At 37.8% G+C, this 22992-nt stretch overlaps 3 protein-coding genes across 3 annotated transcripts; 1 reads left to right on the top strand and 2 right to left on the bottom strand.

The window, feature by feature from the left end:
- The first annotated feature begins 4841 nt into the window (after nucleotides 1-4841).
- On the top strand, nucleotides 4842-12766 carry LOC117621763 (putative 1-phosphatidylinositol-3-phosphate 5-kinase FAB1C). The gene is made up of 11 exons (XM_034352319.1): nucleotides 4842-6433; nucleotides 6633-7427; nucleotides 7508-7661; nucleotides 7767-8111; nucleotides 8272-9030; nucleotides 9118-9449; nucleotides 9531-9657; nucleotides 9769-9933; nucleotides 10074-11603; nucleotides 11733-11999; nucleotides 12173-12766. Exons 1-11 carry the CDS (start codon nucleotides 5877-5879, stop codon nucleotides 12425-12427), a joined length of 5286 nt encoding a protein of 1761 aa, XP_034208210.1. The 5' UTR covers nucleotides 4842-5876; the 3' UTR covers nucleotides 12428-12766.
- A 399-nt stretch (nucleotides 12767-13165) lies between these two features.
- LOC117614304 (uncharacterized protein At1g66480) lies at nucleotides 13166-15069 on the bottom strand. Its single transcript, XM_034343065.1, has 2 exons — nucleotides 14175-15069; nucleotides 13166-13530 (listed from the first exon to the last, which is right to left on the bottom strand). The coding sequence occupies exons 1-2, from the start codon at nucleotides 14829-14831 to the stop codon at nucleotides 13471-13473; spliced, it is 717 nt and encodes a 238-aa protein (XP_034198956.1). The 5' UTR covers nucleotides 14832-15069; the 3' UTR covers nucleotides 13166-13470.
- A 1304-nt stretch (nucleotides 15070-16373) lies between these two features.
- On the bottom strand, nucleotides 16374-19253 carry LOC117614961 (U-box domain-containing protein 11-like). Its single transcript, XM_034343912.1, has 4 exons — nucleotides 18609-19253; nucleotides 18395-18511; nucleotides 17846-18226; nucleotides 16374-17744 (listed from the first exon to the last, which is right to left on the bottom strand). The coding sequence occupies exons 1-4, from the start codon at nucleotides 18951-18953 to the stop codon at nucleotides 16677-16679; spliced, it is 1911 nt and encodes a 636-aa protein (XP_034199803.1). The 5' UTR covers nucleotides 18954-19253; the 3' UTR covers nucleotides 16374-16676.
- Nucleotides 19254-22992: the final 3739 nt, after the last annotated feature.

The following is a 22992-nucleotide window of genomic DNA, read 5'->3' as shown; positions in this document are numbered from 1 at the left end:
GACAAGGGTTTGAATCCCCTTTGTATGGCTCGTTAATGGGCCGGGCAAGGTTGGGCTAGCCCGGCCCAAATTTAATGGGCTTGGGTCGGGTCGAGTCGGACTTTAAAGAGAAGAGAGAAAATATCGGGCTGGGCCGGGCCCGATTTTTTTAGAAAATTCAAAGCCGAAGCCCGACCCATGAGCTGGGCTTGAGAAAGCCCATCGGGCCGGGCCTAAACGGGCCCTACTTCATTCAAAAAAATCATAAACTTAATCATAAAGGCATTTTAGTCCAAATTTGAGATTAAACTCACTTAATTCTAATATTTTCACTTAAAATCAAATTCATAAAACACCCAATAAAGTCACACAACTTATAAGATTTTCCACAAAAATAATAAAACAAAGTATTATTTTTGAGGTTATTACATAATTAGATCGTAATACGTTTTTAGAAATAATTTTTAAAAATAATAAGTATCAAAAAAATGTTTTTTTAAAAGATGGTATGAATAAATATGCAAATATTTGGTGATGTGTTCAAAAAAAGCATGATTATATTTGGTGGTACGATTATATTTCATGGTATGATTATATTTGGTGATGTGATATGTTGTTCATCTTATTTATATATATATAATTGTTGAATTAATAATTGACACAAATTAATGTGCTAATAATTCAATTATAAATTAGGAATGAGTAAAGAAAAGTAAATGAAATGAAACAAATTATATATGTGATTTAAGTGATATAACCTAAACCTAAACTCTTATTTATACATAATTATATATGTATGCAGGCCTAACGGGCTGGGTTTTTGTGGGCGGGCTGGGCCGGGCTTTCTTGGGCTTAATCGGGCTGGGATTCAGACACCCAAGCCCAAGACTAGCCCTGCCCAAGGCGGGCCGGGCCATCTCAAAGCCCATAACGGGCCGGGCCGGGCGGGCCCCCATTGACCCATGAGCTTGTGGGCCAAATGATGAGGCCTACCCCTTTGTGTGTGTGCTCTATGTTTTTTTTTTTTTCATTTTTTTATTACATCGATATTTTTGATATTTTCGATATTACATCGATATTTTGACAAAATATTACTGAAGTGTGAGCGAAATTATCGATATCGATATTTTTCGATATTATCGATACTTATACAATATGTATATGGATATGTTCCGAAATATCCGTGATCCAAAAAAACGATAATATTCTCGATATTTCGTCGATATTATCGATATTTTAGACTATGACCACAACACAGAGATTACATAAAAATAAATAAATTTTGCTGATTTTTGGTAAGCATTAATTATAAGCTAAACATGCACGTCCATTTAAGCTGTGCATCCAGATCTGACCTACCAGCTCAGCTGCATGAATTAATACTGCTGCTGCGTCCATTCAATTCAAGTTAATAAGGGCATCAAACTCAGGTTAATACTGGCACGCAATTTCTATTCATTGTGCCGATCAATTTGAGAGTCAAAATCAGTTCAACAATTAGAACACTTTTATTGTGCAAAGGACTTATAGTTAAAGTGATTAGGCAGTTATTCATGCATATGAGGTCTCGTGTTCGAATTTTTCTTTTTCAATATTACTTATATTAACAAACATAAAAATAGCTCTTCTACAATAAAAATTTAAGTTTAAATTAATTTCATGCTAACCCAAAAGGATTAAATGAAGTTAGTAAATTTGACTGGTGGTTGTATTCTGTTTTTCTTTTTCAAAAAGCTATTAATCCAATCCAACCTTAACATCACCTTTATATCCACACACAACACAATTAGCAGTCAAAATTTCATAGAGATTGGAATTTTGTTATTTGTCATTAGCTAGCAAAGTTCAAAGGATGAATGTACATATGCAAGCCCAAGATTCCAAAAGCATGATATTAGCACTTTTTAAGTCACTGTGTGATTGAGATATTTACCGACCGATTAGAGAGAAAATTGGGAGATGCGATCCCATAGGCTAGGCTATTAGTGGACTTTCATGTCCAGTCATGTCAGGCCGATTATTTTAGAGTTAAGAGTAAATACCATATGTATAATTAATTCACACCCCTCTAATTTCATTGAAGGAATCATTTCTACATAAGAGCACACCAAACTTTTCAAGGATAATAGTTCTGAAATACGCCACCATGCTTTAGATATTAAAAGATGTATCCTAGTGCTCTAATTACTTTTTGCTTAGGGGCTAATTTTGTTGTTAATTAAGGTGGGCGTGATGACATGTTAACATCACGCCTAAAAATAATGTTAACATCATGCCTAAATGCTGCTCTATTGGATCTCCCTATCCCTACACCCCAATATTCATGCCTCAAAATCAATGAATTGTAAATTAAACCAAGTTTATTGCACGCCCCAAATATTCATTTTTCTAATGCATTTATTTTAAGAGGTTTATATTGACTTTGGAGGAGAGTACTAAAACACCAGAATAATTTGTATGAAACGAGGATAACATTGTTTTGCTATCTCCGATCAATCATAGAAGGCCATGTGAAAAAATTATCATGAGTAATATACTATGATTGATTGAAAATAACAAAATAATACTATTCCCGTTTCATATAAGTGTTTCTCCTAAAACAAAACATGGAAAGAGAAGGGTTTTTGATCAAGTACAATGAAATGGGGGTTAGTGTGTGGGATTCTCTTTTTCGCTAGGCTTTTCTGTTAGGCAGAGGAGATGTATGTTGTGGGCCTTTGTTGCCGTAATTTGACATTTAGAAAAAGACTAAAGCAGGTTGGTTAACTTAATTGTATGGATATGGAATATGGATTCTCCAAATACAAAAACAAAAAGTAATTATAATTAATCAATAAAAACATGTCCATCACATGGAGATGAGTCACGGATGATGATGATGAAGGAAAAGGGTGAAAATTTGGCTAGGGGCGGCTCTCCCCTGTACTCTTATCCGATCATCTCTGACTGTTTATGTGTAGGAATGATGTAACTTTAATGGCTGTGAGTATATAAGAAAATAAATTCCCCAAAAAGGGTGGGGAAGAAGAAGAACTATAATCTACTCAAAGAAAACGCCAAGAAGAAAATAGAAATAAAGCTCCATCTTTCGGTAGGCCTTGGCAGCACAAACACCTTTGCGGATGTTGGCTTCCCACCAAACCAATGTTTACCAAATCCCCTCACCTGCTTGTCCATTGTAATTTGTAGGGGACATGCCAATTGGCATCTCACTTTTTATGTGCACAACATGGGTCGGGCCTTAGGTCTGTCTATAGATGGGCATAAACTTATTTATAATTATATTAGCGGAGTATTTTCCGTTAGAAGGGGTCCTTTATAAAATTTGTTTTTTTTTTATATAATTATTATAAATTTTATATTATAAATTGGTTAAATAATAATTTCATAATCTACACTATTAAAGATTTTAAAATTAATAATTTATATTCAAACAGAAAAAATAAATAGAAAAAAAGAGAGTTCATAAAGCGCAATATTAAGGTGCCCAACTCATATATGAAAAAAATTGAAGAAAATAAAAAATTTACAAAGTTTTAAACGAAAGAGAAAGAGAAAGAAGAGGAAGAGAAGGTTAAAACTTTAGGAGTTTTTAGTGAAAATATCATAAACTAAACTAGAAGATTTAAGGGAGATGAGTAGAAGAGAAATCAAGAAATTTTATGGTTAATTTGTAGACAAAAGAAACCTAATATATATATATATATTAGGGTTAATATCTTAAAACTAATATAATATATTATAATATTACATATAATTTATAATATACAAATAGAAGAGATAAAAATAAAGTGGGGTCTGGGATCACACTGGTCCCATACTGGCTCCGTCCATAGATCACGTAACCTTGATGAGTGCTGAATACACAAGTCTTGTTTGATGACTCGACTTATAATGAATTGTTTGAGAACTCGGTTAAACTGAATTATATCACGTCATGTCATTGTATATAAGTATTTTTAAAAAAATCACATTCACTTATGGGTATCTAATCATTACCCTAGTATACGAATCACCCTAGTTTAATTTAGATCAAGGTTGTTTAAGTGACACTTGTTCAAGACTAATTATGATCTCGAACACTAGAAGTCTTCTTCTTGTATGTATCTTTGTGTGAGTTCGTGTAATTGTTTTGTGCAATTGTTTACCATCATCATTACACTACACGTTATTCATTTTGTATTACCATCCTATTACACTTTCGGTCTGGCATCCAAGATGCCGGGTCAACCAAAGAAAATGGACTTGGACAAATGTAATAGCATTCGGGTCACAGCAAACCCGTGAAGCTTGACCCACCAACCCACCAAACCACCCAAAGGACCCATGGGTCACGGTGACTGGTAGTTCTTTCTAGATGCTGTCACGGAGCGTGTGATACACTCTTCATGAATAGGCGTTTTAAAAAGAAATAAAAGAAGTCGCCAAATTAAAGACATGCCCCTAATAATCCAACAAAATCCATTGAATTAATGCATGACCGAGTTTTGTAAGGAAAAAAAAAGGTTTTGCCCAAAAACCGTTTATAAATCTGTATACACTGATGCTGACCAATCAACAGCGAGTGCTTTTTTGTAGTTGTTGTGTACAAAATCATACAAGAAAACTCAAATTTGAAAAAAATAAAAATAAAAATAAAAATAAAAGAACTGAATTAAATAAGACCTTTAAGCCCTAATTAAGCATCACGCTGACCAATGACCGCCTTAAATGCCAGATTGAAAAATTAAAAAAACCCTTAATAAAAAAAATCTGTACTATTACGACGAATGAAGGATAATTAAAAAAATAAATATAATAAAGAAATAGATAGATAGAGATGAGATCACGAGAGCGAGAAAGTGCTTTTTGAAAAGCAATATTTTAGTAGTAGAGGCAGTTTGGGTTGGGGTGCGCAGGAAGGAGGAAAAGAAAAGAAAAGAAAAGAAAATAAAGAGAGAAGAAGAAGAAGAAGAGAAACTAAAATAAAAGAAATGAAAATAAAGCGGCAAATATGGTAAAGAAGAGAACAAGTGTTGTTGATGCAGTTGTTGTTGCTGGTAGTGAAGAAAGGAGAGGAAGAAGAAGCAGAAGTGAGAGAGAGGCAAGTGCGTGTCTCGAGATGCGAGCAGACTCCGGCAGAAAGGGAACCTTCTCCGTACTTCTCCTTTTCCTCCTTTTGATTCTCATTCTTCCCAGCATTTAATTCCAATATCTCATCTCTCTCCTCTCCCGGTTCCTGTTTTTCTCCTCTACCATACTCGTTCTTCTTATTTTGCTTTGTTCTTCAGTCGTCATATCATATCATATAATATTACTCGCTTTCTCTTGTTCTATGCTGCCGTTTGCTTCCTCCTCTCTCGGATTTCTCATGGAATTAGGGTTTTTTATTCTGCTTGGGCTTGTACTTGAAGTTGCTCCGATTCAATCGCCCTGATATGCTCCAATCGATCACTGGATGCATTCTTGAAGACTCTGGGATTGGTTAGGGTTTCTTTGTTGTCAAGAGGGATTTTGCTTTTTATTTAAGTTTCTTTGGGCTGCTGCAGCTGCTTAACTTTTAAGCTCTTCTTGGTGATATCTTTTTTGGTTGTAAATAGTGTTAGATTTCGTGTATCCTAAGCTGTCTGATTTCCTCCTGTGATATTATTTTGTGATTCTTGGAGGAGGATTTGTTTTCTGTTTTTGTTCCAATTTTTGAAGAAAAAAAAAAGGAAACAAGAAACAAGGGAAACGAAATCATAATCAAAGTCCATATAAAAAAACACATCTTTTTTTCCAATTCGCCCACCGTTTTTATTGTGGGTCGTTTTTTTTTATTTTTTCATTATACGAAAATTTAGAACAGAAGAAAAAGAATTTAGATTTCTGGAGGAGGAAGGGCTGGTTCATTATTCTTGTTGAGTTCTGACCATTATATGGGAATACCTGATAGATCACTACTAGATCTAATAGAGAAAGTTAAGTCTTGGGTTTCTAGGAGAGCCAGGGAATCACGGTGTTGGTCCGGCGAGTTTGATATGCCTAGTAACGGTTGCAAGATGTGTTGTGATTGCAATACAAATACCACTGATATTGGTCATAGATACCACTGCCAAAGCTGTGGCCGATGGATTTGTGGAAAGTGTATTCAGGGCTCTGAATGGGGTGGCATCAAGAGCAATGATGAGGTTGGAGAGAGTATTACTAAGTTCTGCAAGTTTTGTTCTCAGGTTAGATTAAGGAGGGAAAGTGGAAGGAAGTATAGTGAGAAAGTGCATCCTTCTGCCTCTCCCCGAGAAAGCCCTGAACCACCATCCCCCTGTTTTAGTGGTGAAACAGTCAAGTGTTCTGTGGATAATGAATCCATTCACAGTGATCAGTTCTCAAAGTTTCTTGAAGCCCGGGATTGTGGGTATTCTCCTCATGCTGTGAGGAGTATGACTATGTTTAGTTCTCACCCATCTCCAATATCCGTTCGTCGCTCTTTTAGCAGGTATGCTTTCCTTCAGATTACATGTAGTGCATCAAGATGCTGCCCTAAATGTTTTATGTAATTATGCTTTAATCTCTTTAACTGCTATAGTATTCAAAATTTGGACATAGCCTTTTCATTTTGGCTCTCTTTATGTATCTCTCCAGCTCTCTCCCCAAGTGAATATGGTGCTTATCTAATTCTCTGCTTTCTAATGTAGGAGTGACGAAGAGGAGGCAGAGGAATCTGGAAAGAACTTTTTCAGCCCTTCAAGTGAATATTGTGATGACAATTTGGATATAGATTTAAGTAGTGTTAGTGCTAGAAATGAGTTTTACCGTTCAAGGTCACCGGGATCAAATCAGTTTGATTGCCCATCTAGAATTTATTATACTTCTAGTAGAGTTGGGCATTCTGTACAGCAGGGGCAGGAGGGAATCCCGGTGTCTCAGAATGACGGTCCCTTTGGTCAACAGACTACGGCTGTTTTAAAAAGGCCTGAGAAAGGGACTGAGGATCCAGATATTACTGATGATTGCTCTGATGACTTGTCAGTTTTCCGCAGCCAATATGAGAAATCACAGAGGCCACTGGATTTTGAAAACAATGGTCTCATCTGGTATCCCCCTCCGCCTGATGATGAGAATGATGAGGCAGAGAGTAATTTTTTTTCTTATGATGATGAAGATGATGATATTGGAGATTCAGGTGCAGTATTTTCATCAAGTAGTAGCCTTTCGAACATGTTTCCTGCAAAGGAGAAACTGAATGAGGGTAACAAGGAACCGCTTAGAGCTGTGGTACAGGGACATTTTAGAGCTCTTGTATCACAACTATTACAAGGTGAGGGTTTCGTGGGCAAAGAGGATGGAGATGAGGACTGGCTTGACATAGTTACAACAATAGCATGGCAAGCTGCAAGTTTTGTTAAACCGGACACTAGCAGAGGAGGCAGTATGGATCCTGGTGATTATGTGAAAGTTAAATGTATTGCATCAGGAAGTCCAAGTGACAGGTATGATTTCCTTACATTTTGCAGATCTTTGTTTTAGTGGCTTAATTGTATCTTTAAGCTAAACATTTTGGATTTTGCAGTACCCTTGTAAAAGGAGTAGTTTGTACAAAGAATATAAAGCACAAGCGCATGACCTCGCAGTACAAAAATCCTAGATTACTTATTCTAGGGGGATCGCTTGAGTATCAGAAAGTTCCGAACCAGTTGGCGTCTTTTAATACATTACTACATCAGGTTTTGTTTTGTTTTGTTCTCTCTCTCTCCCTCTCCCTCTCTTTAAAGACAATTTCTTTTATCTTTAAAGTTCTGTAAATGAATTTTTGTCCTTTTTTTTAACAGGAAAATGATCATCTTAGGATGATTATCTCAAAGATAGAGGCTCTCCGCCCCAATGTTCTACTGGTAGAAAAAAGTGTATCGTCGTATGCTCAAGACTATCTGCTAGAAAAGGAAATATCATTAGTGTTGAACGTTAAAAGGCCAGTACTAGAGCGTATAGCCCGGTGTACTGGTGCACTTATTACTCCATCAATTGACGATATCCCTAAAACTCGTTTGGGACATTGTGAATTGTTCCGGTTAGAAAAGATTTCTGAACAGCGTGAGCCAGCGAATCAGTTTAACAAGAAACCACAGAAAACCCTGATGTTTTTTGAAGGGTGTCCAAGGCGTCTTTGTTGCACAGTAATCTTCTCCATATACAACATTTGGTTTATTTCTTTTACAAATTGAGTATCTGCTGTTTTTTTAATAATATTTTTATTTAATATACTCATAATCTGCATTCTGATATAGCATAAGGATTTAGTCTGGCTGTCCCTAATTTTGTCATTATCTGTTGTAGGTCCTGCTGAAGGGTGCATGTGTTGAAGAACTAAAGAAGATCAAAGATGTTGTCCAGTATGCAGTGTTTGCAGCTTATCATTTATCCCTTGAAACTTCTTTCCTTGCTGATGAGGGTGCTACTCTGCCCAAGACGACACTGAGACACTCAATTACTATACCAGATAGGACAACAGCTGATACAATTTCGGTAGTCCCTAATTCTTTTAGTTCAAGCAATTCCAAAGCTGTAGCTGTTGCTTCTGCTCAAGATGATGACATTTTGGGTCTGAAACCAGAAGTTGAAGGATTAGAATCTTTGTCTGAGCATCTTGATCCCGAGCACAATTTTCCTTTGTCTAATGGTTCTGTGGACTGTGTGGTTGGAAATACATTTTCTGATGCATATACTGATGATTTAGCATCTAATGTATTTTTGGACTCTTCTCCATCTCAATACAAGGATATAAAGGGGCTAACTGCCCATTCTTCTGTCACAAAAAATCTTTCCCAACCAGAGTTGCAAGAAACCTTGCCTCATAACTGGAGTCAACATGAGGATATTCATGAGTTGACAACCTCTGAAAGAATTGACCACAATGAAGTTTCAAGCGAGTATTTCTCTTCTGCTGACACTCATCAGAGCATATTGGTATCGTTTTCAAGCCATTGTGTACTGAAAGGAACTGTTTGTGAACGCTCCCGGCTTCTGCGGATAAAATTCTATGGCTGCTTTGATAAGCCACTTGGCAGATATCTTCGTGATGACTTATTTGATCAGGTAATTCATTGTTAGTTTACTTAATCCCTCCCTCCTTATTTTATTTCTTATTGTGGAATTATAGTTAATAAGTTTTATAATTGGCAGACATCTTTTTGTCGATCTTGTAAAGAGCCTGCTGAAGCCCATGTTCTATGTTATACCCATCAGCAAGGAAACCTTACCATTAATGTAAGACGCCTTCCTTCACTAAAGCTCCCTGGGGAGAGAGATGATAAAATATGGATGTGGCACCGTTGTCTAAGGTGTGCCCATATAGATGGGGTTCCACCAGCAACACGTAGAGTAGTCATGTCAGATGCTGCCTGGGGACTTTCTTTTGGAAAGTTCTTGGAATTGAGTTTTTCAAATCACGCAACTGCTAATCGTGTTGCTACTTGCGGCCATTCGTTACAACGGGACTGTCTTCGTTATTATGGGTAAGTACTAATAGATTTGGATTGGTTAATTTTTCAAGTATTAAGTGATCTTATTTCAAATTGGCAACTCTTGTATAACAGGTTTGGGAGTATGGTTGCATTCTTCCGATATTCGCCCATTGATATTCTTTCTGTCCACTTGCCCCCTTCAGTGCTTGAATTCAATGGCCAAGTTCAGCCAGAGTGGATAAGAAAAGAGGCAACTGAGGTGCTTTTAAAAAATTTAATCTGATTTTTGAATAATTTCTCAACTGGTGCTGAATGCCGAACTAGTTTTGTAACTTTTGCAATTTTACGAGATCTCAATTCTTTTTTGCAGCTTATGGGAAAAATGGAAACCTTATATGCGGAGATATCTGATGTACTGGACTGCATGGAAGAGAAAAATAGATCTTTTGGACGTGAAATGTCAGGTGCAAGTGAATTACAGAACCACATCATGGAGCTGAAAGATCTGCTTAAAAAGGAAAGAAATGACTACATTGTAAGTACAAAATATAGTATCATTATGATGTTTTTGTGACTGATTGTTATCGCATGTTTCCTGGTATATAGTTCATATTTATGCATTGTGGACAATGAATCTGTCTTTTGCTAATCTAGTTTCCTTGGTTCTTTTAATAGGGTTTTCTGCAACCTGCATTTGTGGGGACTTCAGAACCAGGCCAAATGGCTGTAGTAGACATTCTGGAGCTAAATCGCTTGAGACGCTCTCTTTTAATTGGTTCTCATGTTTGGGATCGCCAGCTTTATTCACTGGACTCACTCCTCAGAAAAAATCCTGCTTCTATGGCCACAGAAGGGGGTGTATCTTTTGTCCACCTGCAAGAGTTGATAAGTGACTCATCTAGTAAGGATGGCAGGTTTGATTATAGCCATGAAGATAATGTGTCTGAATCTTCAAAATTGCAAGTGCATCCTGGAAATAATTTATCGCCAGATAAAGAACCAAATATACCAACGCATGAACCTTCTGAAGACCCCATGTTAGTATCATGCCATTATAGCCGAGAGGATGAAATACATTCTGATAGGGAAATTGTTAATAAGACATCCTGTGAAAGCTCCCCCTCCCATAAATCTACTCTTTCTGAGAGAATAGATTCTGCATGGACTGGAACTGATCAACTTCTGGTGAAAGCTCTGCCTCTTTGTACATCTGCAGTTGGACTCCCAGCTGGTGCTGTCAAGCAGACAAGTCAAAATGACGATCCTCCTTTCAGGAGGTTAATGTCGTCAATGAGAGTTCATTCTTTTGATTCTGCAGTAAGAGTCCAAGAAAGGATCAGGAAGGGATTACCCCCTTCTTCGTTGCATTTGTCGACACTTAGATCATTCCATGCTTCTGGAGATTATAAGAGTATGGTGAGAGATCCTGTGTCTAGTGTAAGAAGGTCTCATTCCCAGGCATTTCCACGAGAGGCACAGAAGTTGGATTCAATACTCAGTTTCACACCCTCATTCGTCTCCTCTGCATCTCAAATAGCTGATGGGGTCCGGTTGCTGCTTTCCCGGACAAGCAACAATGACATAGTTGTTGGTGTTTATGATAGTGAGCCCACTAGCATAATATCATATGCCCTTAGTTCCAAGGATTATGAGGATTGGGTTGCTGATAATTTGAATGATCATCAAGGAGGCTGGAGTAATCATGATAGCTATAAAGAAGATTCTGCCCCTTCCATATTTTCACCCTGGCAGTCTTTTGGCTCTATGGACTTGGATTATATCCACTACGGAAGTTATGGATCTGAAGATGCCGCATCATCCATGGGTAACCTGTTTGCAGATGCCAAAAGATCTCCACATTTAAGGATTTCCTTTGGGGACGAGTCCTCAAATGCTGTAGGCAAAGTGAAATTTTCTGTGACTTGTTATTTTGCAAAGCAGTTTGACTCTCTTAGGAAAAAGTGCTGTCCCAGTGAAGTAGATTTTGTACGATCTTTGAGCCGCTGCCAGAGGTGGAGTGCACAAGGGGGGAAGAGCAATGTATATTTTGCGAAATCTCTGGACGATAGATTCATCGTAAAACAAGTCACAAAGACAGAATTGGAATCCTTTCAGGAGTTCGCACCTGAGTATTTTAAATATTTGACAGACTCCCTTGGCTCTGGAAGTCCAACTTGTCTTGCCAAGGTTCTTGGTATATATCAGGTTAGGCCTTCTTTGATTATTTATTTATTCGTTTACTTTCTCTTTATTGGTATGTGCACCACACGGGTTAGTACTAGTGGGTAATGGCTTAAATATTCTTGCGATCTTGTTACACTGGTTTGTTGGCAGGTCACTGTTAAACACCTGAAAGGTGGGAAGGAAACTAAAATGGATTTGATGGTGATGGAGAACCTGTTCTTTAAAAGAAATATTTCAAGGGTATATGATCTCAAGGGGTCTGCTCGATCCCGTTACAATTCTGATACAACAGGGGGAAACAAAGTACTGTTGGATATGAATTTGTTGGAATCATTACGTACAAAACCCATATTTCTTGGAAGCAAAGCAAAGAGAAGCCTGGAAAGAGCTATTTGGAATGATACATCATTTTTAGCGGTATGCCTTCATCCTCTTCTTCCTTTTTTTTTAGCATCTTCCATAGCTTCTCCTGTGCCTTGTATGTGCACTTCTCCCATTTCATGGGATTGAAAACCATGTTGTTGACAGTATTGCCTCCAAACTATAAATGCTAACTAGTGTAGCTATTAACTTATGTCATGTTTGTCCAGTCTGTTGATGTAATGGACTACTCACTGCTGGTTGGGGTGGACGATGAGCGGAAGGAGCTGGTTTTGGGGATCATTGATTTTATGAGACAATATACGTGGGACAAACATTTGGAGACATGGGTGAAGGCATCTGGAATCCTGGGCGGTCCAAAGAATGCTGCTCCGACGATCATTTCTCCCAAGCAATACAAGAAAAGATTCCGGAAGGCAATGACCACCTATTTTCTTACTGTACCTGATCAATGGTCGTCATGAACAGCAGGCATCATTGCATATTCTTTCTTTTGTTCACAAAAGATGTGTTCACTAATAAGGAACAGGGGAATTGTTATTGCTGATAAACAGAGAGGAGGGAAATCCCTCCATTTTTTTCTTCCCCTTTCTTTTGTATACGGGGCAGAATTAACCCAAATGAGATTTGTTACCGCTGTAGTTGGGAAGAGTTGGCAACTGTTATTTTGCATGTCAAGTTTACCAACAATGTAAAGGATAGCCATGTGACGTAAAAGTAGACAAATGTAAATCAAATTTTCATACATTGGATTTGTTGTCCACGTGCTTCATCAGTAAAATATCAAATTTTTATTAGTTTCATTACTATTCTCTCTCTGAATTCTCTGAGCACATCTATCTGGGAATATGCATCTTTACTTGGAGTACATTAAAGAATTCTCTGAGCACATCTATCTATGTATTATTGGGCTAATGCTGAATATAAACCCCTCTGGATAAGAAACTTTGAAATGTACTTTTGGTATAAAGAATTCTGAAAATCCCTGTCAAGTAACTTTCGTTTATATAAAATAAAATAAAAAAACTTTATACTTTTGGCTTCATATGTTTACTCGTTACCCAATGTAAGTTTATTCACACCCAAATGATAGAAATATGAGTTAAATTCTTCTATGTTTTAAGTTTCCCCCTCCTTTTTCAAAGAAAATTTTATATCTTAAAACTTTCTCAAAACTGTAGGTATGGTCCAGAGGCATCACATGATGAAGAAGATGAAACAATTAAGAAGATGAAAAAGTTTGACTACAAGTCATAATTATGCAGTATAATGTAATTACATCAGTTGCTCTAAGATAATCCTCGATCACCACAAGTAGAGAGTTTAGAGGAAAATTATGTTACTCGTCCAACCACACTCACAAAACAACGCTGCCTCTATCGCTTTGAATCTTTGAGTGTGTTGCCGTACACCGCAACAGCAGGTGGACACAAACAAGAACAACTCCAGTTCGAGTTTAGGGCCATTTACTACACTACACTGCCTACTGGCTACTGGCCGCTACTTGTTAAGAAACCACAGCTACTTGTATCTCTCCTTCATTGTCTGGTCGGAAACTCACTCGTTTCTGCGAAGTCAATAAATAATACTTCTTTGATCATAATGAAAATCAACAAATCAACAAATAAATTGGTCTTCGAAATGCTACCAAAACATGTTAGAAGGAAACAGAGTGGTGGTAAGTGGTAACTACTAAGTGGTTGTTGTATGCAACTAATTAAGGCTGGTAGAGCAGGTGAAAATGTTGACTAGTTAAGTCTTTTTTTTTCTTTCTTCCTTTTCAAAAGGCCCAAACTCTTAGAAGTTAGATCCTTTATTTGAACGTGTTTTTCTCGGTGCTAGGCATGTTTGGCTACCATTGTGACTTAATTGTAAGGAGGTAGACACGCTTCCTTGACTAATTCGTCTAATTCACGTTTGTAATTTATGTGTTCAGCTGCAATTTGTATATTAAGGTGAGTGCTAAGTAAAGGTATGATTTGGTTATACTTAAGTTCAGGGGAAGGCTGAGCTTGGCTTGAGCTCATATCAAAGTCAAGGAAGTCGAGCCCTAAAATCAGGACCCAAAATTGACGGTTTTAAATTACTTATTAGTTTTGTTGGTCCAACAACAACATTTCTAAACGTCTCAAGAAAACAAAACAAACCAAAATGTCAAAACACCACTAAACATGGCAGAAAAACAGGATCCATGTCTCTGAGAAACCATACCTCACGCGATCTGATGCCTTGTGATCCAAGTAGTCTTCCATGAGCGCCATCCTTCCAATGCGTTTGCTGGTTCAAACCAAAACCTCCATTGCCATTGGTCTTCTCACTTGCCTTTTGCCCACCGCTGTTGTTGTTGACCAAGCAAAGATCCACAATCCTCTGAGCTGCCTCTGCCTCGTCTCTGCTCTGCTTCATCAATTTCTCAACTTGTACCTTTGGAAGCCTCATCCTCACGCGCACCGCCCCATCAATCTCTCTTGCCTCCTCCTCGGGCACAATGCCGTTAGCTGATGCTGCAGACGATGATTTCATGACGGAAAGGTCTGAAACCGACCTCCGAGACAGCATGAGGCTCTCGAGCCTGTCTTTAGCGCTCATGTTTATCCCTGACCTCACCCTTTTTGGAACTCTCTCCTTTGGACGCTCAACCTTTGGCAGCTCAACAAGGAAGTAAATCCCTCTTGGCTCAAGGTTTTGGTATGGCTCTAGAGGCTTTGCTCGAACCCCAAAATGCTTGACCTCCTCTGATTTTAGCAGAACATGACCTGGGTAGTTTTTTACTACCTCGCCAGCTTGCACTGGTGTCTTTAACTTGAACGTCTCCCCACTAATTTGCATCACCTTTGCACTCTTTTTACCTCCCAAACTGTTCCCCATTGGAGTAGGAGCTTCGCTAGCTCAGTGACCAGGAAAATAATAATCTTATTTGGTTTTGAAATTTTGAAGTGGCCCTTTTATTATACCTAAAGGGAGGCTAAGATCTCACATGGAATTTGGAAATGTTGCAATGGTGGGTATAAGAAAGAGACGTGGTTCTATGGGTAGTTGGATTTTGTTATAGTGGTCGTTGGTCAACAAAGAAGGCAAATTTTTTTGAAAAAACGACTTAGCTCATGAGCTTTGACATTATCATAAAGTACGTAGGCGTTCGCTTTCGATCCTAAATTCCTAATATAATATATACTTTGTGAATCCTTTACTTTTGAGTTTTGTGCTTTTTATATGCAATTTCAACGATCCTATCACAAAAACCCGTGATGTGTGGAACAATGATCATATTTTGTGTGTAACAGTTCACGATAATCACGGGTCGGACTTGTTCAGATTTTCCTCTTTGGATTCTATTGATCATGTGAGAAATTTGACTATCAATTATTGTGTTAAGGAAAGATAATTTCAAGGGTAACCATGAAGACATGGTTGATGGGATGGGACTCTATCTAACCGATCAAAGATTTCAAAATGTAGTAGGCTAGATTTATCGTAAATGTGGACTGCTAGATTTTGGAATCTGTTAAACTAACAATAAGAAGAGAAAAAAACTCCAAGCTGTAGGTCCGTCCCTAACTCTGTTTCGATGCCAAAACAAATAAAATTTAAATTATAGTAGCGATACCCTTTTAAGACTAGCTTTTAGTTTATTGTTTTGGAAATGATTAATTAGTGATTAAGCTCTAATGTACGGTAGTTAATTTGGCAGCATTGATGTGGACTAGTGGCTTAGTACTGAGTGACTCAAACTAGTTAGTCCAAGTACTGGGTCCAAAATGATGGTCCGCTCATCAACTTGGAAGCGATTATTTATCTCCAACATTATCTTAGCACAACAATGAATGAAATTCCATTCACTCAGGAAGCTAACTTTCCTGCAGCTCTTATAAAAATATCTGACTCTGTTTCACGTGCAATATCCATCCGAATTGGAATTTAGAAATGTATACCCAAAAGTAACACGAAATTACTTGCATGAAATGCATGGGAAACATGGGAAATTAAACTGCAGTTGACAAGTTCAAGCTAAGCATATGCATCAGCATTCACAAGGGTCCTATTCAAGATATATTCATTGCTGAAGCTTGTGTGAAAACTTAAGCAATTTGAGGTGATGTCGATGATCAATGACCTGGTCATAGTCCCACCTTAAAAGGATAATGGATAAGGATCATATTTGCTGTTCCATCTCTTCTCTTTGAAAATTACAGTTAAACCCTTTATCATTCGTTCTTGCTAATTCGACCTGTAAGTTTCCTGGGTTTTGGTTTGCGTTGGCGTCCCTATGCATTTTGAATCTTGAATGTCAGAAAATATTTAGGACGAAACTAAAAAAAAAATCAAATCAAATTTTGGTTGACAATTCGGAAATTCAACAATCAATAAACAAGCTTGCCTCGTATTTAGAACTTAATAATATACAGTCCGTGACACAAATCCCTGGATTATTAGGAGGAAATAATTTTATGGACACACAACAGACGCTTGAACATGAAAGCAAGTCTTTCAGTAAGTAAAGAATGTTGCAACAAACAATGCATCAAATGAACATTTCGAACTCTTAAAGAAGGAAAACGAATATACAGAGCATTGAGATCGGCTTATTCGCCTCAAGCTCGTATTCTCAGTTTCACACCACAAAAGGAAAAGTGGAAGAACATTCATTGAGAGAGAAAAAAATTGGAGGAATGAAACAAATAGGATAATATTCGCGCTACTACAACTAGAGTGTCATAGCTGCTGTAATTTTCGAAGATGCACCAACAATGAAGTAGCCTTCCGTTTGGCCCTCTCTGTGCCGCTCTTCGTGAGCTCTGTCAAGGGTACGATTGCACCAAGCCTACTTATACAGGCAAGGCTCTCGGTATCTCTCTTGCACAAGGCAAGTAAAATGGCAGTTGCATTCTCTTTGTTACGAGGCAGACCTCTTCGCAAAAGGTCTATCAGAACAGGTATGGTGCCAGCCTTCACTATAGTGACTTTGGCCTCTTGGTGGTTAGCAAGGACAGACATAATAGTCAGAGCTTCATCAACCATACAATTGCTTGAATCAGTAAGCATCTTCAGTAAGGGTTTGACAATCCCTGCCCGAACAGCCCTGCCTTTGTTACCCTGATAAATGCACAAATTGAACAGTGCTGTTGCAGCATCCTTCTTCCCTCTGGTGCTCCCATTCTGAAGCAACTCCACCAAAGCAGGAATTGCCCCGGACGCACCAATTATTATCTTGTTCTCATCGGCAAGTGACAAACTAAAAAGGGTTGCCGCTGCATTCTCTTTCACTTCCATGCTTCCGGCTCTGAGGACTTGGACAATTGAAGGAACAGCACCAGCAAGCATTATAAGCCCCTTGTTGTTCTCATATATTGAGAGGTTGAGAATGGAGGTTACTGCATTCTCTTGTGTTAATCCATCTTCTGTTGTTATGAGGTTGACCAGAACTGGTATGGCACCTGCTTCTGCTAATAATATTCTGTTATCCGTACTTCTTTTGGACAGCGATCTAATTTCTGTTGCAGCAGCTCTACGCTCCTCAGTTGATCGACTGGAGAGCTTGCGAACCAAGGCTTGAATGGTTGCTATGTCTCCACTAATGTCTCGGAAGGATCCATCACTCTTCTTGATCTTCCCGTTTCTAAACCCTGTGGGCTGCTCTATGTTGTTAGTACACCACCGAGCAATCAGGCTTCTCAAAACATAATTCGGAGTTAGTGTCAAATATAGGAGCTTTTGCTGAGTTTTGGGGCATGTTGTGTTCCCACAGTCTATCCATCTCTGTATGTAAGATCTCTCGTACGTCTACAGAATCAAAAATTGCAAAAACCGTTCGAGTTCTGGGCATTAAACTAATCGAAGGGCAAAGCCAAATAAAAATAGAAAAGATGGCATTTCTAGCATACCTGACCCGTCGCCACAATAACAGGATCCCTCATTAATTCCAGAGATATTGGGCATATAAAATCATCAGGAATTGCAGTGGCATCAGGCTTCTTAATATCATCCTCCTGACCATCAACCTGGATTTCATTGGCCAAGCAGAGTGAAGGAGGCTCACAGGAGTTGCTCAAGCTTCGGGTTTTATGAATCGTCATCTCATCAGCAGATTCAGCACTAAAGCTTCTGGGAATATTGGCAATCGTCTTTGCACTGTTCTCTACGTAAACCCATTTGCCTGACTCTACCAGAGACTGGGAGAGGCCATGAAATGACATCTTTCTTGAATTCATACCAGACCCATATCTTTCTATGGCTCTTCTCAATTGGGCTCTAACCAACTCAACCTAACATTTGCCAAAAACACGATTTTTCACTTTTTTTTGTTTTAATTAAAAAAAAATAAAATGGAAGGAATGGCTAATGGCTTTTATTGAAGTTTAAACTGAAGTTCAATTATAGTAGTGACAGAGAAAACAGAGCGCAACAAACAATCCACACGGTTTAGTCGTTACCTGTTCTTCAACTTCCTCCGAGATATCGAACTGATCGTACGGTATGTCGGCCAACGCCTTCTCCAATTTCCACGTCACACATTGGAATTGGAAGCTTATCTTCTTGCTCGCCTCGTCCTTTAGAAAAGATGAAAATTTTCAATTCAAACAAAACAAAATTAAATCAACAAAATTGCGAACAGAATTATCAAGGGGAAGTGAAAGAGAAATGTACATTGTGATTGACGGGGACGGAAGGGGTAGAATTGGAAGTAAAGTTGGTGGCGAGCAAAACGAGGCGCTTGGCGACCTGGAGAGCCACCACCAGATCAGACGCCCAAGATTCTCTCGAACTGGAATTCGTGGAAGAAGTGGACGCATCCAACGGTCCAAATTCGCGGCCTTTAAACAGCCTTATCTCTTCAAACAAATGGGTGAGGAGGGCGATCCGGCGGACCAGATCGGTGCAGTCCTTCTTAAAGGAGCCGGCGCGGCAGCCTTTGCTGGCCACTACGACGTCGTTAAGTAATTGAAGCAGGTCCGATGTACGGTCCTCCCCGCCGGCTACCGCGCCGGCCATTGGGTCCTTTATTCAATCTGTCTGTGAATGGGAGGAGATTGTTGCTTGGTGTTACGTGTGAGAGTCTAAAAGCGGAAGAAGACGCAGAATGTAGGTGGGAGGGGAATGGCTGGCGGTCATGGGATTAAGGATTTAATGAAAGAATTTAGAGAGAGAGATTATGGGAGGGAAATGAGAGTGAGTGAAGAAAGCGAGAATCTCGGTGAGGAAAGATGTTAAATGGGAGGGCGAAGAAAAGAAAACAAGAGGATGGAGGATACAGACAGACAGTTGGATTGGAATTTGGATGAAGGAAGCTCTGAAATTATTAGAATAATAATGATTTTATTATTTAAAATGTTTTTATTTTTTATGTTTGGTATTTGGTTGCAAGGCTGTAATGTAATGTAATAGAGTCAGTAGAGGTTGGCCTTTTCTTTTTGTCCTAAGTTTTCTTTTTATTATTTCTCTACTGTAAATGGCAATAATTTAAAAAAAAAAAAGAAGGTATTTTCCATGGGAATTGGACAACACTACAAATTGAAAGGAAATCATTTCTCTAAATTGTTCATTTACTAATTGGGATTTTTTAATTTAATTTTTCCATGTGTTTGTAATATTGTTTAATGTTTTTAGGATTGGAAAAAAGTCAAATGCTAGTTGGCTTGACCTTGACAACACTGAGGTGTTGCCGGCTGATTTATAATTTATAATATTGATATTTAAAACAGATCATTGGTTCGGAAACGAATCTGAATTATATAAATAAACAAAAAGAAATGTCACCAAAGGGAGTTTATCTTTTTCTCCCGTGTTTTAATGAGCGAATGACGTGCAGCCACATGAGCCGCTTCATGAGAACAAGTTAGTCTTTTTAGCATTTTCCTTCTTTCTAAAGGTTAATTTAAGCATAATTAAGGCCAATATTACAGTTTACCACGACGAAAACAAAGCATATAAATAAATAAAACCAAAGAGAAGATGACACAGATTCATGATTAAGGCAGATATCCTATCTTCATTATATCAATCAAAGAGAATAAATTTCTTCCACTAGTGTGAATGTGGGATCCACTTGTGCAAGAGGCACGTAGGTCTAGCTAGCTAGGGATGTGTATTTGTATGAATTTGGTGTTTCTTCACCCTAAAAAATACAAATCTCCGAATTAGCAGTTCTGGTTTGGTCATATATGTATTTATTTTTTAGTTTTATTCATTTAATTTTATGATAATTCCAAGACTGGTTAAAACCATAAATTTGTTCAAATGTTGACATTTTGACATGGTTTCAACATCGGTTTGTTTGGTAGTGTGGACGGCCATTGGTGATATCATCATCATCTATCTCCCAGATAGATAAGGATTTGTTCTTGGTGTGGTTATCCACAACCACATTCCATTCAACCACGTCACAAATGCAGACCAACAATGTTGAGATCAGATACTCTCTTCTGTCCATTTATCACTATACATTATATATATATATATATATATATGCCAAGTGCTGCAGATATCGAAAAAGCAAAAAACAAGTGAACATGGTAAAAAGATTTAACTGGCCACCTTTTTTCCTGGTTAGTAAGTATATCACGATTCACGACTCACGACGAGACAGAAGAAAACAAATATTGGTGGTAACTTTTCATCACGCATGGTATATGTATGGAGCAACTATATTCAAAGATGTTAATGATTTAGGTTCGAAGGAAAATGTCAGAGGATTATGATCAGCTGGACGGGCGGTGCAGATTTAACTTTGTTTAAATTTGCGTCAGTGAGGACAGAGGAGGCCTTTGGTTAAGGATGCACCTGCACGCTGCACTGCATCTTCCCTTCTTTCTTTCTTTCTTTCTTTCTTGTATTTCTTTCTTGTATTGTAAGTTGTAAGTTGTAAGAAGAATTTTAAACACTTGGGCTCAACCTCTTTTAATGGTACAAGTCTGGGCCACCAAAGATAATATTATAGTAGACGACCCAGGCCAGGATGAGCAATTGCAGGAGCCCATATTCATAATATATATCTATTCACCAGCTCTGGCAGCAAAATTATTTGGAAAACAAAATGTTATCTTTTACATCATCAAAGATTCAAGTAAAGCAAGCAATCTCTGAAGAGATTGAGCCAAAAGAAAATGCACTACCTTCTTCTTTACTTACAAGTTACAAACACAAGCGAGAATCATCCGCAAGTTCCCGTCAACTATTTGTTTTTTTAAGGAACAGCATCATCACCATTTCCATTTTGAGTTTGGAAATTGATAAGACCTATACAAATGATCGGTCGAGTAAATTAACAGACATCCTCAAAAGGGAATCTTTGCTCACCCAACATTAACCTGAGATCGATTCGGAGGCTTAATTAACATGCACTCAACTCAACCTATATATATGTATCAAAACTCAATGCACCAACTTCGAGTTTACAACGCACAATTGGTTTGCTTAACCCTAAACATAATTACTTTTTTTAATTTAATTTGGTAGTTAACATTCCAATCACACAGCTGTTAGTAATAATATATTGAATTTGGTAGTTAACATTTCAATCACACAGCTGTTACTTTTTTATACATTAATGTATTGATCATATATATAACTAATAATTTATTTTAAGTATGTATGAAATATGAAATGTGTATTGATCAACATGAATATATCAGAATATGGTTTTGTTGTGCTCAAGACTTCAATCAAGCAACCAAATGTCTCCAAGAATTTATTTTAAGTATGTATGAAATATGAAATGTGTACTGAATCGATCGGCAATGCATGGAAGTTGGGTTCCTTTTCCAATTCCCACCATTACAGGTAAAACTTTTAATTAATGAAAATTCCATTTGACTTAAGAAGAACAGGTGAAGTAAAGAAGAAGGGCATGACAAGATTGTGCCTCAACAACATACAAGACTCCATAAATACAAGTATGGACTCTTTTACTATAATATTGATCTACTCTACACATAGATAATTATGCTTAATGAGAGAGAGAGAGAGAGAGAGAGAGAGAGAGAGAGAGAGAGAGAGAGAGAGAGACTCTATGAACGATTAATCATATAGATTTATGTATATATTCATTTTTTAAACAATAAGCTGAATTTGTTATGTAATAATTCCAAGTATGAATGATGAGAGGATATCTTTGTGTGTGTGTGTATATATATATATATATTGTTATAAAACTAGAATAATCAGAGATGAGAAGTACCACTGTAATATTGGGAGTGGAATTATATTTCTCTTTGTGGTGTTTACACTGACAGAATTTCTCCTCAGATAAACTCCACTCTTTCTCTTCTCTCTGACTCTCACTTCTATTCTCTTCTTTCTTCCCTTTATTCTCTTCTTTCTTCCGTATATGTTTACAAGCAAATATAATGCCTATTTATAGGCAAAGCAAATGGCTTTTTAAGGGAGACATAATGATTTCTCCTCAACATCATTATCCCATCTTTTGACTAATACATTCTAGCTTTATCTTCATCTTTTGACTAATTGCCATCTAGTTTTACCTATGTGGGCTTCATTTCTTTATAACACTCCCCCTTGAAGACCACATGTCCCTAGATTGGTTGCCTCATTAAAACCTTGCTTGGAAAAACCCAGTGGGAAAAAACCTAAGCAAAGGAAAAAGAGTACAACTTTATTTGGGACATAAGGGTAATGCACTCATGTTGCCTCGTTAAAACCTTGCTAGGAAAAACCCGGTGGGAAAAAACCCTAGTCGAAGGAAAAAGAGTACAACGTGCATATGTCCTGTGTTAGAGGACTCTTGAATGCTCCCCCTGATTTTGCATGCTCCAACTTGATTGCTTGTAGAGTTGTCGTAATCCGATGCCATGCACTAACTTTTGGAATGTACATTTCGGCAATGATTTAGTGAAGAGATCTGCCAGGTTATCACTTGAGCGGATTTGTCCGACTTTGATTTCTTGACTCTTCTGGAGCTCATGTGTATAGAAAAACTTTGGTGATATGTGTTTGGTCCTGTCACCTTTGATATATCCTCCTGTGATCTGAGCAATACAAGCTGCATTGTCCTCATTCAAGATTGTTGGAGTGT

This window comes from Prunus dulcis, chromosome 1 (genome assembly GCF_902201215.1).
Source record: "Prunus dulcis chromosome 1, ALMONDv2, whole genome shotgun sequence".
Taxonomy (NCBI): domain Eukaryota; kingdom Viridiplantae; phylum Streptophyta; class Magnoliopsida; order Rosales; family Rosaceae; genus Prunus; species Prunus dulcis.
Note: the sequence above shows the minus strand (reverse complement) of the source record. Positions and strands in the feature narration are given on the sequence as shown.

Excerpts from the sequence above, each read along its gene's own strand:
- LOC117621763 (XM_034352319.1), top strand. The coding sequence starts at position 5,877 with ATGGGAATACCTGATAGATCACTACTAGATCTAATAGAGAAAGTTAAG. Across the intron at positions 9,658-9,768 it reads TAAGAAAAGAGGCAACTGAG|CTTATGGGAAAAATGGAAAC; the intron begins GTGCTTTTAAAA and ends TCTTTTTTGCAG. Across the intron at positions 11,604-11,732 it reads AGGTTCTTGGTATATATCAG|GTCACTGTTAAACACCTGAA; the intron begins GTTAGGCCTTCT and ends GTTTGTTGGCAG.
- LOC117614304 (XM_034343065.1), bottom strand. The coding sequence starts at position 14,831 with ATGGGGAACAGTTTGGGAGGTAAAAAGAGTGCAAAGGTGATGCAAATT. Across the intron at positions 13,531-14,174 it reads AAGGCATCAGATCGCGTGAG|AAACGAGTGAGTTTCCGACC; the intron begins GTATGGTTTCTC and ends TTGACTTCGCAG.
- LOC117614961 (XM_034343912.1), bottom strand. The coding sequence starts at position 18,953 with ATGGCCGGCGCGGTAGCCGGCGGGGAGGACCGTACATCGGACCTGCTT. Across the intron at positions 18,512-18,608 it reads CCGTCCCCGTCAATCACAAT|GACGAGGCGAGCAAGAAGAT; the intron begins GTACATTTCTCT and ends TCTTTTCTAAAG. Across the intron at positions 17,745-17,845 it reads TTATTGTGGCGACGGGTCAG|ACGTACGAGAGATCTTACAT; the intron begins GTATGCTAGAAA and ends TTGATTCTGTAG.